The sequence below is a fragment of the Trichogramma pretiosum genome, unplaced genomic scaffold, assembly GCF_000599845.2.
Source record: "Trichogramma pretiosum strain Unisexual culture from Peru unplaced genomic scaffold, Tpre_2.0 scaffold56, whole genome shotgun sequence".
Taxonomy (NCBI): domain Eukaryota; kingdom Metazoa; phylum Arthropoda; class Insecta; order Hymenoptera; family Trichogrammatidae; genus Trichogramma; species Trichogramma pretiosum.
The window spans coordinates 460,213-478,656 of record NW_019641680.1 but is presented as its reverse complement, the minus strand read 5'-3'; the positions used below and the strand labels follow the sequence as shown (position 1 = coordinate 478,656).

Below are 18,444 nucleotides of genomic sequence, written 5' to 3'. Positions count from 1 at the left end.
ATACATCGTCGCATTTCGTACCTGCACACCTTATCGGATCAAGATTCGAAGCTCATACTATGTATAGCGTCGTAAAGAATACGGCATGTATGCATATTCATACCGTATAAAATTTAAAACATCGGCGTTCGCATTGTCCACGATCTATCGAATACGCGTGCATTTCCTGCACTACCCAGACAACGACGACGACGACGACGACGACGGGTGACATCGAATTTCGGCCGAGAGATAATTAATATCGGCTCCCGTGGGCCGAATTATTGCAATAACTCGCGCCAACCGTCATAATTCGATGCAGTATATTTTATGATTCGAGATGGATGCGATAGATACACGCGCAACGGCCGTAACGATATTTCACGCAAATTTAGACAGATGCGCTCGAGACGTTCATTCGACGACGAGTCGTGCATCATCGTCGTCACACAGGTGACGACGATCTACTCCGCCGCTTCGTCCTCCTCACCTGCAGGTATACGTTCGCGTGATTTTATCAATTTTATTTTTCAATGTCGCGTAATGTAACGTATATTAATATATACACAGCAGCAGCACTCGAAGACACACGGCCCATTGTTGAGCTAACCCATAAATAATCGAGACGATACTTTCCCGTGAGTGAATTCGAAAACTGACTGTTTTTTTTTTTTTTTTTCAAACAGTCGAAAAACGGCTAATAGCGCGCGTCGCATCGTAAAAGCCGATTCACGCAGTAGTTGCGAACGGCAGGCCGGCCGACCGGTGCTGCCGGTGGCGCGAGGTTAAATTATTTATAAGCGTAGCGAAATAATGCGCGCATCGTCGTAATACGCATACATATAAATTTTACGTCCGCGCCCGTAAGTGCGTAAGGTGCATAAAGTTACGAGTGCGGACACGTGCCACAATGTATCGTTTTTCTTCTCGCTTTAAACAAATATACCCAAGCCGTAAGTGGCGAGACAAATTTTATTTTACTCTGCGTGTTGTTTGCAGCTTCGCACGACTGCGCGATTATCCCCGTTGGAAGCTAGAAATTTCGCGCTCGAGAGAGATAGACAGTTGCACGCTGCTGCTGCCACGGCAAAGAAGGGCTATATATATTCCTTTCTTTGCCACTTTATCGCCGCGGCAATTGGCCGGAACTCGCGCCAGGCGCTAACCCTTTTTCTTTTTCACCTTTTTGCGCTCTGCGTTTGTGCAGTGCTTCTGGCATTGTTCTTCGAACCTCGGCGTAGGTACACCTGCAATATACACGCGGCAATATTTTCTCGCGCGCCAATTCATCGTCGTGCGAGTCGTGTGGTAGTAGTTGTGAAACGCGCGTGCCTCAGATCCAAACACGTCGTTTTTACGAGTCTGCTGCTGCTGCAGCTCACGGCGGAGCGACGGATTTTTCGACGCGACATTCGATTTGCCTCGAACGCGAGTAGTCTCCGCCGTTTTGTGTGTATATATATAGCTCCGCTACCTATAAAAATTCATTGAAAACCACAATCATCCGGTGATGACCGGAGCAATTTCACTCCGTGGAATGGGAAAAAAGCCAAATAGCGTGTGGTGTATAGTAGCCCTGGCCTTGAGGCGAAAACGGAGGCACACGCGTAAATTCGAAATTCTCAAATCGCCTTCCTTTTACTTTTTTCTTTTGCCTGCGAATGCGCGCAATGTAACGAAAGCGTCCATTTTTTTTTATAAATGAAAAACTTGGACGATCGTTGTTCGGGACCGTCCCTCAAATTAGGGCTACGTCTCGGTCTGTTATTTTATTTATACTTCATTTTATATATTTCACGAGGCTACTGGTATTCTCGTTCCGAGAACTGATACCGACCGTATTTTCTCAATGTCTTCTTCTCATCTCGCATTAAGATTTTTATTACTGTTAAACATAGGATTTAGCTGGATTAAAATTTCAACCGACCCTCGTTAGTAGTTTTTTTCAAGTTCCGGAAGCAAAGCACGTAATGCTTGTAAAAACTTCGTTTTACTCTTGCCGGAAACTACGTAATTGTAGGTCTCGTAATATTTACCCGTATCGGAAAAGTTTTTCATACATTCCTTTCTTCAGGTAGCTCGTAAAAATGGAATCGTAATAATTATCTGCTATTTAAGCCTGTTCTATGTAGAATATAATTTAAAAAATCATTTTTATGATATTATGTCTCTCTTATTGAAACTGGTTATTTTTCTAAAGTTTTGGAAAAAATTATTTTTCTTCTATTTGTTCAAAAGTTATTATAAATCCTTTATAAGTTTCTTTAATATCCCGTAGACTCAAGTTCAAAGATTTCAAGTAGGAACCCAAATACAACATAATTGAAACCTTACCCATTAGCGAGATAACGTTTGCTTTGATTTGGAAAAAACAAGACGTTTTTTTTTAACTCTGCTGTTATTCAATTAGTCTTTAAAACAACATTCTTTATTCTTTATTTAATTCTATCTTTGGGTGAAGTCTTTTTTAAAATGAATTCAAATTCATATTATAAATAAAATATTTTATTAAAAAGGGCTTTACAGTTTTATATTACACACAAAAAATCTTTTTCAATTGTCAACAAAGTAAAATTTACAAAATAAAAATAAATTTCATGACTCTATAAATATTAGTAAATTTTTTACATACTAATATTGTACAAATATTATTGATGAAGCTGTTTGATAAAACTCATATAAAAAAAATTATGAGCCCATTGTTAATTTATAACCTAAACATGTTACCAAGTTATCAATATAAAATTACGATAATACATCTGGAAATATCTATATAATTTTAAATTTTATCTGCAATGCCCACATTGGGCATCTACTTCTCTAGAATTGAAAAACCTCATTTGACGACCACAGCTTGGACATGGATGATGAGAATCCTTTTCAGGTCCAAAATGCCATCTACTTCTATGAGATGATAGTTTACTTGGATTTTTGGCTACAAAAGCACATAAATTGCATGGATATGCTCTTCTACAAATATTTTCATGACGAACTGACTTTTTATATTCATCGTAAATTTTATCACAGTTTCCACATATATAAGTATTCTTGATATCAGTATCTCCATGTTTATCACGAATATGACGAATTATATTAGTTAATGTGTTGAATTTACTAGAACATATTCCACATTCATGAAGCAGGTTTTCTTGACAATCTGGGCAGTTTTTTAATTTCTTAGTTCGAATTGGAGATGTTTTTTTGCATTTGTAACAATATGTTTTAATGATATTCCTGCAATCTAAAAGATTAAAATGATTATTTGTATTTCAAGTGCTTCTTTCATGGTAAATGATTACAAAAATACCTACTCAAATCAATATAATTTTTCTGTTTATTCTCTGAATTAGTCATCTTACTTTCAATTTTCTGAGCTGAATCTCCTGAAAACATATGGTACATTATTGATAAAATAAATATTGTCTAATATTAAAAGAAATTATTTAAATTGATTTATGTGAAAATACATACCTGGTTTCCACAGAAATTCCATTTCCTCTACAGCATCTACAACTATCTCGTCTAAATTTTCATTAAGTATAGCAGAACCATTATCTGCTTCCAAAATATGATGATTCATGTGTACTTTTAAACTAATTCTATACGAAGTTTTGAAATTACAAAAATTACATTCTAAGTAAGGTTTTTTTCCACATGATAAAATGTGCTCTTCAACATTTGTTGAACGTTTAAAATGTCTTCCACAGTTAGGACATGATATTAATTCATTTATTCCACATGTATGTTTCTTTAACAAGTGATTTTTTAAAAAGCCTTTGTGTATACTAGTGTAAGAACAGTGAGAGCAATGTAAATCAATCATAGTGCGACAATCAAACCTTGTTTTTAGATGGCTAAAAACATGTGATTTGGTAGGGTATCTCCTTTTGCATATTATACACTCATACACAGCTTTTGAGGCACATTTTAGGCATGCTTTTGTTGCTTTATCTTTGTGGATACTAAAAATCTTGTTACATTTGGCACAGTATTGTTTTACATACAAAAATGGATCTGTAAGGTAGTTAGAATGTTCCTTTTGATTACTTTTAGTTGGGCTTTCTTCAAGACTTTGGTCATAACCTGTCATAATAAAAATATCTTGTAAGTATACAGTTATCAAATCCAATTTTCATGAACTAAACATGTAATATCATTCAATATGAAACAAATTACTTTCATTATCTGCTGTAAAACTGGTCTGATGTATTTCACCTACTTCTGACTTGGGTTCTATAAAATCTGTAAGTCAAAATTTAATTCACTCATATATTCATGTCATAACAAATAAATCAATATAAATCAAATGCATGCTATTTTACAATTAGCATAAATAATCTCATACTACTTGTTAAACTGTTTAAATAAATAAATCAGAAAAGCCACAAGTTTACACACCAGAAATAGAAAATGTTTCCATGTCGTCTCTCTCTTCTTTTATAGTTTGCAGATAAGGCATATTTTCTTGAATTGAATTATATTCTATAAAAGGAACAATTGAATTTAATTAATTCAAGAGTAAAAGTTACAAATGAGAAAGGTTTTTGGAAATGATAAAAGTATTATCAATTTAATTGTTATTAATAAAATAGATTCATTTTTGTTTTTGGAAACAAGGAAATTAATAATGCAATGTTATTAAAAACATCTATAAAAATATGAAAAATGAAAAATATTGTTACCTACCACTGTCTATTGGTGTTGTAATTAATTTGAGCCTGCTCATTTTCATTTATCTGTGCTCTCCAGAAAAATTTATTTATTTCTGAAAAAAGTAATTTTCAGATGAAAAATTGACAATAATTCAAGTAGAGCCATTAAAAAATACCAATTTCAACATAATCAAAGCAATTTTTCAGTTTAAAATCAATTGCAGAAAAGATTAGTCTTATTGTATGTATATCAGTATAATTACTCATAGACATCCAATCCTCATGGAAATTATTAAAATTTACAACAAGATATTTACTGACAATGCATAAATATTAATGGACAATCAAGTAACCTGAAATAAAATCTTTTCATATGTATTTCAGGGTTTAAAAATAGCAATAGTGAATAGTAAAATGAATTCAAAACTTTTTATGATGTATTTAAATAACTTCACTGATTTCATAATGTACCTGTTTTATAGGAAAATATGTTAACAAATGACAAAAGACAGGTTGCACTGTGTACTTTATATCATTTGTTTTTCACTGAGGCACTGACTACATTAAATGTAAACACTTGTGTCCATAACCCCACTAGTGAACTTTGAGTGAAAACTAAACTCAAATAAATATATTTAACCGTAGCTTATTTATTAAAAGTTAATTACTTATAAATTTATGAACAAAGAATTGTAATGTTTTGTTATTAATAAGATCAAAGATTAAATAAAAACAGAATAAAAGTCATTTAAGAACTGTTACCATACTTGCAAAGATAAACGTACGTATAACACGTCTGCTATGTCCCTTCTTTATCGACACTGCACAGCTGTTCGCGGACGATTTGTACACAAGCTTAAAAAATACTGATACACATAGATGTCATAAAAAATTTTATTCTTTTCTTTTGTGTTTTGGCTCTATGAGTATTTTTTAATTTTTAGTGCAAGCAGAGTTGAAAAAATACAAGATATCGCTTTTTATATAAATAGAAGGTTCGTATACTCCCATACTAAAACTCGTTTATTCCGCTTCTACATGCACAGACTCTGCACGCTCACATACTACACGTATAAAATACATTTTATTGATTTTTTGGAGCACCTGAATTGGTAGTCGTGGCTATTGAAAATAAAATTCTACATAAAAAAATGATAAATAAATTCCACGATGTTATGTGTCACAAATTTACATTGCAATATCTTCGTATCTGTCAATTTCATTCGATCAAAGCTCATAAAGGGGTGTAATATTCATGTTGAAATTGAAAAAAAAAACTTTTCCAAAATTTTTTACTAAATCAAAAATCCGCAAAAACGTAAACGGCACAGTTGAACATTTTCATTTCTATCCCCGCTCATCCCCTCGACGTTTCGCTCAAGCTTACGAGAACGTCGTCAAATTCGCCATCTCAGAAAATCTCTGATGCTTCGCAAATGCATCGTGAAAAATTTTTTACGACGCAAAAATTACGCTCAAAAAAATAACTCTAGCGCACGTAGACGCGTACTCACGGAAAAATGGGTTCTCGCATCAAATGATTTTGGCCTTACGCACATATTATAGAGCCTACGTTTCGCAAATCGTACAAGTAATACCGTATAGCCGTGTATCCGCAGCTCGGAACGAAACGTTGAAAAGAGCACACCAGCAGCAGGCAGTAAAATGTACGTTAGGCAAATATGTATGTATAGCTCTAGTGGTGGCACGACGCGCGACGCGTGCGGGAGGGCAAAACTCCGGCGTCTTTACGATCTTGCAAACGCGGATTGGCATTCTGCGCGCGCGTGTGCGTGAGAGGGATAAAATTGCTCGGCGCAGAGGACCCTCGTCGTCGTCGTCGTCTTCTCTTGCAAGCTCCGTACCGTGCTCGGAGAGTACTTCGCGCAATGGATTCCATTTTCTCAAATATTCTCGCTGCAAAAGTATTATAATAGGAGAGACCTCGGCGCGCGCGGACGAGCGCTCGTAAAGCGTATTATATCGCGTTCGCGCGCGAGCACGAGCCCCCTCCGATCGCACTCGATCTTTTTTTTTTTTTTTTTTTTACGAGCGGAACAAAGTGGCAAACATTTATATCGACTCTCTGCTACTGGGTACGATGTTTTGACGAGGTACAAAATACCCAATACTGCGCGCTTTCTTCTACGGTGTGTATTTTTCCCAAATTCGCGATGTTGAATTTTTTTATTTTACTTTCGAATCCGCAGCTTCGTAGCGATTAACGAAAGGAATGCAGTTTGAACTTTTAGTTACGTGAGAACGAATTTCAACCCATTGACGACGAAAAAGGTTGATTTTTATTTCGTGTTTTTGTGCATTATGCCATTGTTGTTTATAACTCTTATCCCGAATGTTATCTTCGTGAGTTTTGTCACATCTTCACAAGTACATTGCATTGCATGTTAAACAATAAACATTCATAGAGGCTTCTGTCAGTGTCAGATACCCGTGTATTGTCACGACCTGACAATAGATGGCGTTTCCATGATACCCGCAAGCGACTAAATTTCATTGACGCTTACTATATATAGAAAATAGAATGTCTTATTTTCGAAATCAGTCTAATCTCGCAGGGAAGATGATGCCATGCACCAATCGCAAAGCTCTTCGTAAATTTTTATCCATTCGATGATTTGACGACGACGATCGTCATATCGAATCAAAAACCCGCATAGGCATTACAACGTATTACAATTACCTGTCGGAGATTAGACTGATTTTTTATTGCACTTTGTAACGAAATGATGGAAATGACTTGGTTAACAAATTAATTTTTTTATTAATTTTTTTATGGATTTTTCCCCGGATAAAAATTCTTTGAAGGATATTCGAATCAAGAACTTCGAGGTTTGAACTCTTGTACGTATAGATCACTGAGTCATGATACATGAGGCATTGAAGAATTTCTTTGTCATCTTAAAAGTATACAATTAATTCATTAATTCAACGCGCTTCTGGCTCCTACCGATTATACGACGGATATTTTCCGAGTACAAGCGATTGGAAATAAAAAAAACGCGCTAACTTTGCAATTTTCAATCGTGTTTAGCATGATAAAACGATGTTTTCGATGCTGCCATCGTTTTTTATTAATCTTTAAACATCTTTCTATCAAGACTCATCGATTTTTCTCGTTTTTTTTTAATGACAAAGTAATTTTACCGAGGACGATTCCGCTGCCGAACGATCGAGCCGGAAATTTCAAAAGTTTCTATTTTTTTTTTTTTTTAATCGATTAAAACAAATAATTAAAAACGTGAATATCTCGTGGTAAACTTACAAGAGGAATGACGCAAAAATGTTCCATTTTTCTATTTTTCCGGCATTTGCGAGTATGACTATTTACTTCTATGCTCACGTTCCAATTAATTTTAAGCGCGGTTTTATCATAGTGTATTTCAAATCGCTCTGCTATATACATGGCATTTTAGTTTCATACAAACAAAAAAGTATATAGGGTAAAAACCCCTATTACTGTGCTCAGACATAACAGATAGGTTAACTGATTGCTTTTTTTTTTGTTTTAACTGATAATGCATTTTAAAATTGTTAATAGTGCTTTCATTAAACTGAAAAAATAATTTGTCACACAGAGATAAGGTTTGGACCATTGGGAATTTTAAATAAATTTCTTTGTTTATTGTTGGTATTATAAAAAATATATTATTTATCTTTAAAATTACACAATGCATCTCAAAAATTCATTGATTTTTTGAGGCCTAAAACAACGGAACAAATCGCTTTGAAAGTCAACTTTTTCGTCGTTAATGGTTTAATTGAACTATTTCAAATTAAATTTTGAACCTCTGTACAGATCTGAAAGGATGTAATTTTTCGGTATTTCCTATTTCAATGTACTCTATAAAGGAAAGTACGTAATTAACAATCATTTTTTGGTTAATTTACGATTGACGCGAATACAGCCCATATAGGCACGCATTCGGTAATGACGCTTCATAACACACCTTGTTCGACTTATGAATGTCATAAAAATTTTTTTACCTGCCGCACGAAATTTCCCAGCCTGTATCAAACCCGCGCGCGCGATATAAAACAAAGTCGATGAAAAAGAAAACAGTTTCAAAAGAGCCACCGCGCGCGTATTCAATGTTTCGGGCGAAAAAGGAGCATGAAATTTTACGACTTTTCGAAGAAAGGAGCAGCAGCGGCAGCGCGCGAGAATGACGAGACACACGCGGAGAGTTTTTTCTCTCCTCTTCTTCTTCGTCTTTTCGAGAGTCTGTAACCCGAGATTGAATGACCAAACGGCCTGCTGCTGCTGCTGCTGCTGCTGCTGCTGCTGCTGCTGATTTCGTATACGCGTATGTATACATACGAGAGAGCCGATCTTTGGCACTAATTCGAACAATTAAGTGAATACTTTAGGACCACCTGTCGCGAGGATCATACACGCATGTCGTGTATTTTTCGCGCGCGAGCGAGGTTCAATCACATTTCGAGGCTGATTATAAATGCTGAGACTTTTACTGGCTTGTTGAGATTTTTAAATTGATAAAGTGTTTTGACGTGTATGAAAATTTAGTTTAAATCTGGCGAGGCGTCACAAATTTTCTCTTAATAATCCACTGATTTTTATTATCCCCTTCGCACCGGCCAATTATCCGATGCGGTACGAATTCAAATTACGTACGCCGCTTGCAATGATTTTTTTGCGATAGTTTGTTTCTTATTTAACTGTCAATGTTGTACGTATAAAAAATCGATTAAAATACTATTTGTGTAGCAGATAATTTTTAAAAACTACGATACCACAACATTCCAAAAATTCTTCAGCGTTATAAATCAGACCAATACATAATAGTAAAACTGATTGCTCGAGAACTTTTGATGGATGAGACTTTTTTCAGTGAATAACGTGACAACTACATGATTTTATTAAAAGCGTGCGAAATTTTAGAGATGAATGATATTCGCATGCGAGTTGAAATTTTTCCATCACAGGCGTATTGAGGCATAAGTGTATACGTCTTTTTATTTTCAATGAAAAAAGTTTTCGACGATAGATTGTAACTTGTCGTTGAAAAGTTTTGTATGTACAAAAGATCGATTAAATTTTAGTTTTGAAAATCGTATTTTTTAAATAATAGTATCATATTTTTACCATACATTTTTTCGTCAAACAATTAAAATAGTATTCTTTTTTATATGGTTTCAGTTCTGGTTGCAACTCCGCAAGTAGTTTCGCTTAACTGCAGCATAAGAAAATGATATAACATCTACTATTCTAATGTAAGTAAGCTAATGACCTTGTCTGCTTAAATGTAATTTAGGTGAGTTTGAAAAAATTACTTTATCATTCAAAAAACATTTCACAATTAATTAAAAATATGAATTTAATCGACGATTTTATGTTATAATTCATATTAACTAGCAAATAAATCTTGATAATTACTTTATGCTAGATTTATTTTAGTAGATACTTTTGTATTCGAACTTTATTGATTTTTTTTTTATGTTGCTTCTGAAAATATTTCTCTTGTGTCAGGAAAACGGGTTTGACGATAGAAACTATGGAAAAACAATTTATGAACGTTTGAAAATAAGATCTTAAAACAGTCTATTGTTTATTTTCAGATTAGTCATAATCCGTTATTTGGTTTTTTTTATTTAATTAGACAAGTAAAGTAAAACGACTTTTTATAACCAATCTGAAAATTACTTATAGAAGTAAGAAAGCATATACTCAAGAGCCCATGACTTGTTGAAAGAACGAAACAATATAACATAGACACACACACACACACACACACACACACACACACACAATCAGCGGTCGACCACACATCTCATATGACGCGACGTACGTGATTGCCGGCGTACCACCGCTGGCCCTACTGGCGGATGAGCGTGCGCGCATATACCAGCGCCGCCCCGAAGATGTCAAGGAGGAAGAGAGAAGAGAGACGCTGAGAAGGTGGCAGGAACGGTGGGACCGGGCCTCAAAGGGTCGATGGACACACCGACTAATCCCGAACATCGAAGAATGGGTAGAGAGGGGACACGGAGAGGTGAACTACCATCTTACACAACTCCTGTCCGGGCATGGCTACTTCAAAAGCCATAGCCAGCGCTACGACAACACCCTCAGTGCACTCTGCCCGGCCTGCCCCCCCACAATGGAAGACGCGGAGCATGTGTTTTTTCACTGCCCGCGATTCTACGAAGAGCGGGAGAGACTTCAACAAGCTCTCCAAGAAGTAATCGAGCCTGAGAACATCGTCAGGCTCATGCTCGAGACCCCAAACAATTGGATGGCGGTAGCGTCTTTTGCGCAATCAGTCGTCACCAGACTGAGACAAGAGGCGCAAGAGGTTCAATAACAATCCGGACGATGCAGCAAGAAAAAGACGTAAACGACGCTTCTGGTTCCCGAACCCCTAATCACCGTAAGGTGGACGGGGGATGTACGGAAAAGACACAGATGTAGCAGAGAAGCTCAATAGGGTCCCCACTGAAGTAATGTCTCACGACGGTTTCCAGTGGGGTACTCGTTTCGAAGGGCCACTGGCTGCAGAGTTCACTCTGCCCACGTCCAAAAAAAAAAAAAAAAAAAAAAAAAAAAAANAAAAAAAAAAAAAAAAAAAAAAAAAAAAAAAAAAAAAAAAAAAAAAAAAAAAAAAAAAAAAAAAAAAAAAAAAAAAAAAAAAAAAAAAAAAAAAAAAAAAAAAAAAAAAAAAAAAAAAAAAAAAAAAAAAAAAAAAAAAAAAAAAAAAAAAAAAAAAAAAAAAAAAAAAAAAAAAAAAAAAAAAAAAAAAAAAAAAAAAAAAAAAAAAAAAAAAAAAAAAAAAAAAAAAAAAAAAAAAAAAAAAAAAAAAAAAAAAAAAAAAAAAAAAAAAAAAAAAAAAAAAAAAAAAAAAAAAAAAAAAAAAAAAAAAAAAAAAAAAAAAAAAAAAAAAAAAAAAAAAAAAAAAAAAAAAAAAAAAAAAAAAAAAAAAAAAAAAAAAAAAAAAAAAAAAAAAAAAAAAAAAAAAAAAAAAAAAAAAAAAAAAAAAAAAAAAAAAAAAAAAAAAAAAAAAAAAAAAAAAAAAAAAAAAAAAAAAAAAAAAAAAAAAAAAAAAAAAAAAAAAAAAAAAAAAAAAAAAAAAAAAAAAAAAAAAAAAAAAAAAAAAAAAAAAAAAAAAAAAAAAAAAAAAAAAAAAAAAAAAAAAAAAAAAAAAAAAAAAAAAAAAAAAAAAAAAAAAAAAAAAAAAAAAAAAAAAAAAAAAAAAAAAAAAAAAAAAAAAAAAAAAAAAAAAAAAAAAAAAAAAAAAAAAAAAAAAAAAAAAAAAAAAAAAAAAAAAAAAAAAAAAAAAAAAAAAAAAAAAAAAAAAAAAAAAAAAAAAAAAAAACACACACACACACATAAATACAAACGTCTCATGCACATATGAAATTATTATATGAAAAGACTCTATCCCGTGACAAAATTTTAACAGAGATAGCACTATGTCTTACAGTTGGTCTAGATTATGAGGTGTTACTTAAAAAAGTGTGTATTTTCGCAATGTTATTGAAAATTCAACATCTTCGACCATTTCCTAGAGAATAGCAGTTTCCATCGGACTTTTTCGTCGTGTTACTTCGAGATTTCATTGAAATGTTTCAAAGTGAAACTTTTTTGCTTCCTCGTAGAGGGAGCTCTGTGATAGGCTCGAAAACGAGATTTTGAACCAGACCTCGTAGGATAATTTGGTTTATATATTTGGAAACTACATTGAATTACCAACAAATGTCTGTATGAGTTTTTTTTTCTCGGCCTTTTGGCTAACATAGAAGTGTAATACCGATGCCTTTTGTTAACATTATATTTTAAGAGGAAGCTCTTTGCCAATAAATTGGCAGCGGTTTTTAGCGTGCGATGGGCATAACTAGTCAGCAATAGGAGCACAAAAATGTATTTTCACTTTTTTTATTCATGAGTCATACCAGTAATTGTACAATAAAAAAGTTCGAGCTTTTACATAAATCAATTTTGATTCAAAAAACTCGTTCTGTTTGTACGTAACCGTAGGTACGTAAGTCTTACAAAAATAATGAAGTCCTTAAGGGCCAGGCATACCCACTCAGTCGGTATTCAGTACCGAATTATTTTGTCCTTATTTTTCTCAATGAATAATCAATCAATCATCTTGAAACTTTGTAATTACGTTCGGAAGATTCATACGATTATGCCTGTTCTCTTTTTTTTATGCAATTATCCAAACTTTCGAGTAAATTAAATTTATTGTTCTATTTCGATTTTCATAAACTCTATTAACAAAATATACCAAAAAAGTTAATTTACGTAAGCTTATGAGACAATTCCGAGAAAACGAGACTACAGACACAGTTGTATCAACTTTTTAAACCTAAATACAAAGTTTCAAGATAATTGATTCATTTTTTATTGAGAAAAATGAGGACAAATAATTTGATATTAAATACCGACTGAGGGTGTACTCCTGTGCCATAGGTTTTCTTCAATTCGTTCCTTCAATGCAAACCACATACTCGTCAAAACATTGTTCGTTAGATTATTAATGATTATATGATAGACAAATGGCAAATTCATTTCCCACTCCCATAAAAATCTTCTCGATAATATCTGGAACGGATATGAAGCGTAAGACATAATTGTCTCTATTACTGTCACTTGCGAATTGCTTGCTATTGTTACGAAATGTTTTTTCGTCAAACCCAACTTGGTGATATATTCCGCGACAATCAGGGCGTCGCTCAGGCACAGCCGGTAACCTTTTTTCTCTATACACTCAACAACTTCCAACGCTTGGACCGCACCATGCAATTTGTTATCAAACGACGACACTCCTCTAGATCCCCTCGCGAGGTAGCTCTTGGTGGGGAAAACGAAGTTGGACAGATTAGCGCCCTCATTCAAGAGTTGGTCGACCACATCCGGCAAATGATTCGCCACGGCCAATTGTAGAGGCGTCGATCCTTCCGCGTTCGCTACGTCTAGAACGGTGTCGTCTCTTTTCAGCAACAGTTCAGCTGACTTGTAGTTTCTCTGGTCGACTCCCTCGATCTCCTGGAGAGCCAAGTGCAGCGGCGAATCTCCGGTTCGTGGCACGACCTGATTGGGATCCTGGCCGAGCTCGAGGAAACGCTCGACCTCGTCACGCAAGTTGAATCGACAGGCCACGTGGAAGTGCGTGTATCCGTGGCTGTCGACGTAATTCAAGTCGCGTCTGTCGTATATTTGGAAGAGATCGCGGACAGCGTCGCACATTATGGAGCTGGGATCGATTCGGTGCAACGCGGTGGTGCGACGCAACTCAGGCCTGCCTTCGCGATCTAACCAGGGCACGTGTTTGTACTGGCTGCGAGCCACGAATCTGATGAGCAACCTTCCTCGATAATTGTATTGAGTTTTCTCTCTGTTCCTCACGGCCTCCTGGAGAAGCCAGTCGATCTCTACGCCTCGAAAAATTACCCGGAGATCCGGAAGTTGGTCATTCCAATCAACGAGCAATTCCGTAAAATCGCGATAGAATGACCTCCTCTGTTTCTTGAGCTTCCAGTTGATCATCGCACGCATACTGCGCAATCTTTCCAATTTGTCTTTTTTCACGTGGGTGCCGAAGCCGTCTTTGACAAAACAAAAGCTGCAGGTGTGGCTCTCATATATGCGGCGCGCTAGATTACAGCAGGGTAGGTAGCGCGTCCACGATCTGCGCTCTCGAATACAGTCGTCGCGAGTAAAGTTCATGATTCTAATACGTGTGCTCGTTCAAAGAGTACTACGTGTTCTGAATGGAAAGAAACTCGTTATTTAGACTTCCTTTAGACTGTCAACGTCTCGAGATTACTGGAGCCAATTTACTGAGCAGTAATGTAAACATATTACACAGCGCGAACCGAGAGGTTTTGAATTAATTTACGGTTAAACATTATTTTACTACCGAATACGTCTTATTCTGATTATTACGTTTTATCGTAGGTCTGTCATTCGGTAGAGTATTAAGAAAAGTGCCACTGCTAAGCAATCTTTCATTAGCCGTTTACGCAATTCGAAATGCATTAATTTAAACTATTCCAAGAGGCACATAACGTGTACACTTACTGTAATGATCTACTGGGAACCCCACAGATAGAATTATGAAATCTAACTTTTGTGTTTTATTACATAAAACAAGACCTTTAAGAATCACTAAGTATAAATCGATCATGCTTTAAATCATTGTTGAAAGCAAAATAAAAATTGAAACAAACATAAAAATTGATATGAAAAATTAATTTGCAGACATAAAAAATTTTCATCACTTTTCTCGGTGGTACTTGAACAAAATGAACTTTTAAAACTACGTTTAAATTAACAAATTGAATATTTCTAATTTAGTAAACATTGTTTTTACACGAGTGTACACTAGTTCTTGGTAGAAGTATGTATGCTCAGTCGGTATTTAAAGCAAACTATTTTGTCCTTATTTTTCCAGAAGAATAGAGTATCAATTATCTTGAAACTTCGAAATAATGCTCATAAAATTGTCACAATAATGCCTGTGATCTTATTTTCACTTTTTATAAATCAAACAGCAAATTAACAATTTTTTTGTGCTACCCCAACCTAAAGTAACATTTTACTCCCGCTGCGCAAAACCAAAATGTTACTTTGGGCTGGGGGATTCACAAAAAATTGTATTTGCACCTATGTAGCGAAAAAAGAAAGTCTCAAAGCACGTAATTATCAACCTCGGCTTCGCCTCGGATGATAAATTACACGTGCTCTGACACTTTTCAGTTCTTCACTCCCTAGGTGCAAAATATACTATTTTAGATTATTGGTTTTTAATTATTTTACGTATCTTAAAGTACTGCGTATAAACAATAGTAAGCATTGTAATCGATGTTTTTATGTACAATTATTGTATTTAGGATAACAGAATACCAATTCAATGCAAAAAATAATTTTTTGAGTGCTGGTTCTAATTGCCGGTCAGAAAAGGTTTTTGAATGAAATGTTGAAAACATTTTTTGGTTTCAATAAAATTATGAAATGGTTTCTACTACAGTTGTTTCGGTAAATTTATTGTTATTATCGATCTCATTTCTCTTAGGAAAAATAATTAGTATTCAAGCAAGTTAATCAAAATCTTTCAATAGTGTTTATTTGATAAGTTCAGTGTATCATCACGTAAAATTCATCAAAAATCCAGTACAGTCGGTTAAACGCTTGCCCCATTCACAGCTTCAAACAAAAATTGGAAAAAATTCTCGTCTGATCGTTGAATGAAGAGCTAAGAACTAAGTAGTCAAAAAATGAACAAAGAGTTGTAATTAGTTGTACGCGAAATCTGACGCAATCGTTTTGACATAATTTTTATAAAAATTTCTGAAAAATATATGCATGAATATTTATTCATATTTACAATTGTCAATTATCATTTCCTCTCGAAATTGTGGCATGTCTAATCTTTCCGACTTTCATGAACTGTCCTTTGATGAACAAGTAACTGTGCTTCTTCTTCAAATTTACTTTCTCACTTTTCGCATGCGTAAACTTTGCGACCTTCATGGGCTCCCTTTGGTGCCATATTAAAGTCGATTTTTTTCCAAATGCTTTTTCGCAATCATCGCAAGGGTAATCTTTGCGATTGTCGTGTACTGTCTTTTGGTGCCTTAACAAGTCTCTTTTTAATACAAATTTCTTCACACACCCGTCGCATACAAAATCTTTCTAACCTTCATGAACATTTTTTTGGTGCTTTAACAAATTTGATCTTTGTCCAAATGTCTGCTCGCACTTATCGCATGCGAAATCTTTCCTACCTTCGTGGACTATCTTTTGGTGTAAGAACAAACCACCATTTTGTGAAAATTTTTTCTCACACTTGTCGCATTTATAATCTTTGCGACCTTCATGAACTGTTTTTTTGTGCACAAGCAAAGTTGATTTGAATCCGAATTCTTTTCTACACTTGTCGCATACGAAATCTTTGCGACCTTCGTGAATTATTTTTTGGTGTTTATACAAATCTGATTTATATCCAAATTTCTTTTCGCACTTGTCACATGTGAAATCTTTGCGACCTTCGTGTACTGCCTTTTGGTGAATAAGCAAAGTCTGTTTATATCCAAATTTCTTCTCGCACTTGTCGCACGAGTAATCTTTGCGACCGTAGTGGACTGTTTTTTGGTGTAAGAACAAAGCTGATTTACATCCAAATTTCCTTTCGCATTTGGTGCATGCGAAGTCTTTGCGACCTTCATGAACTGTTCTTTTATGTTTGGTAAAAGTACATAATTGTCCGAATTTCTTTTGGCACTTGTCACATGCGTAATCTTTGCGACCCTCGTGTACTATTTTTTGGTGCTTTAACAAATCCGATTTTTGTCCGAATTTCTTCTTGCATTTGTCACATGCGTAACCTTTGTGTTCTTCGTGGACTGTATTTTGGTGACCCAGCAAAGAATGTTTATATCCGAATTTCTTCTCGCACTTGTCGCATGGAAAATCTTTGCGACCTTCATGGACTGTTTTTTGGTGTTGAATCATAATCCATCTTTGTCCGAATTTCTTCTCGCATTTGTCGCACGGGTAATCTTTGCGACCATCGTGGACCATCCTTCGGTGGGTGAGAAAATTACTTTTTAGTCCGAATTTCTTCTCGCATTTGTCACATGCGAAATCTTTGCGACCTTCGTGAACTGTTTTTTGGTGGTCCAACAAATATTGTTTTTGTCCAAATTTTTTCTCGCATTTGTCACATGCAAAATCTTTGCGACCTTCGTGAACTGTTTTTTGGTGCTCCAACAAATATTTTTTTTTTCCAAATTTCTTCTCGCACTTGTCGCATGCGAAATCTTTGCAATCCTCGTGCAATGTCTTTATGTGTTTGAGCAAACTATTATTAGTATCAAATCTTTGCACGCATATTTCACATAAGTAATTCTTAAAAACTTCGTGAAATATTTTTTTGTGCTGGAGTAAAGTTAATTTTTTTTCGAATTTCTCCTCGCACTTGTCACATGCAAAATCTTTGCGAATTTTGTGGACTTTTTGTAAGTGGAAGAGCATCCTTGATTTTTTCACAAATTTCTCCTCACACTTGTCGCATGCGAAATTTTGGCGACTCGCGTGTACTGTATTTATGTGAAAGAGCAATCTACGTTTATTACCAAATCTCTTCGCGCACTTTTCACATAAGTAATCTTTGAAGACTTCGTGGAATATTTTGTTGTGCTTGACTAAAGTTGGTTTATTTTCAAATTTTTTCTTGCACTTGTTACACGTGAAATCTTTGCGATCTTTATGTACTAATTTTTGGTGCGTAAGCAAAGTCGATTTGTTCAAAAATTTCTTCTCGCAATGGTCGCATGTGAAATCTTTGCGGCTTTTATGTACCGACATTTGGTGTCTACTCAAATGACTTCGGAACTCAAATTTCTTTTCGCACTTGTCACATGCGAAAATTTTTTGTTCTTTGTGAGTTGTATCTCGGTGTGTTAACATGTTTGATTTTAGAGTTAATACCTCCTGACGAATATCACTAATGAGTTGTTTATCATCTGAATCAACAATGTCATGTTCACTTGAGTTATCATTGGAGCCAACTTCCACGGATTTCTTCTCAATTTTATCCATTTTGGTTCCTAAATTGAACGATGAATCTCTCTATTTAGTGTAACAGAAAATTTAATCAGTAAAATTCTTTTGGTATTATGGCGTGTTTCATCGGTCAAGACAACATTCAAACTAATTTATTTCCCATATAAACATGATCAGTATATTAAGGGATTATGTCGATATCGTTTATGATAAAAATTATTTAAAATTGAGTTACCGATTATTTGTTGTTTATACATTGTT

The 18,444-nt window shown here is 34.6% G+C and overlaps 2 protein-coding genes across 3 annotated transcripts; both read right to left on the bottom strand.

Annotated features, from left to right (window-relative positions):
• Window positions 1-2,581: 2,581 nt before the first annotated feature.
• On the bottom strand, window positions 2,582-5,406 carry LOC106658123 (zinc finger protein 37-like). 2 transcript variants are annotated; one of them, XM_023460941.1, is made up of 7 exons: window positions 5,103-5,406; window positions 4,666-4,744; window positions 4,378-4,461; window positions 4,156-4,221; window positions 3,451-4,062; window positions 3,291-3,362; window positions 2,582-3,220 (listed from the first exon to the last, which is right to left on the bottom strand). In XM_023460941.1, the coding sequence occupies exons 2-7, from the start codon at window positions 4,709-4,711 to the stop codon at window positions 2,766-2,768; spliced, it is 1,335 nt and encodes a 444-aa protein (XP_023316709.1). In that variant the 5' UTR covers window positions 4,712-4,744; window positions 5,103-5,406; the 3' UTR covers window positions 2,582-2,765. The 2 variants fall into 2 exon arrangements, with proteins under 2 accessions (XP_023316709.1, XP_023316710.1); XM_023460942.1 differs by lacking the exon at window positions 5,103-5,406 and adding an exon at window positions 4,895-4,978.
• Window positions 5,407-16,279: 10,873 nt separating this feature from the next.
• Window positions 16,280-18,219, bottom strand: LOC111694118 (gastrula zinc finger protein XlCGF49.1-like). Its single transcript, XM_023460925.1, has 2 exons — window positions 18,109-18,219; window positions 16,280-16,893 (listed from the first exon to the last, which is right to left on the bottom strand). Exons 1-2 carry the CDS (start codon window positions 18,217-18,219, stop codon window positions 16,312-16,314), a joined length of 693 nt encoding a protein of 230 aa, XP_023316693.1. The 3' UTR covers window positions 16,280-16,311.
• Between the last annotated feature and the right edge of the window lie 225 nt (window positions 18,220-18,444).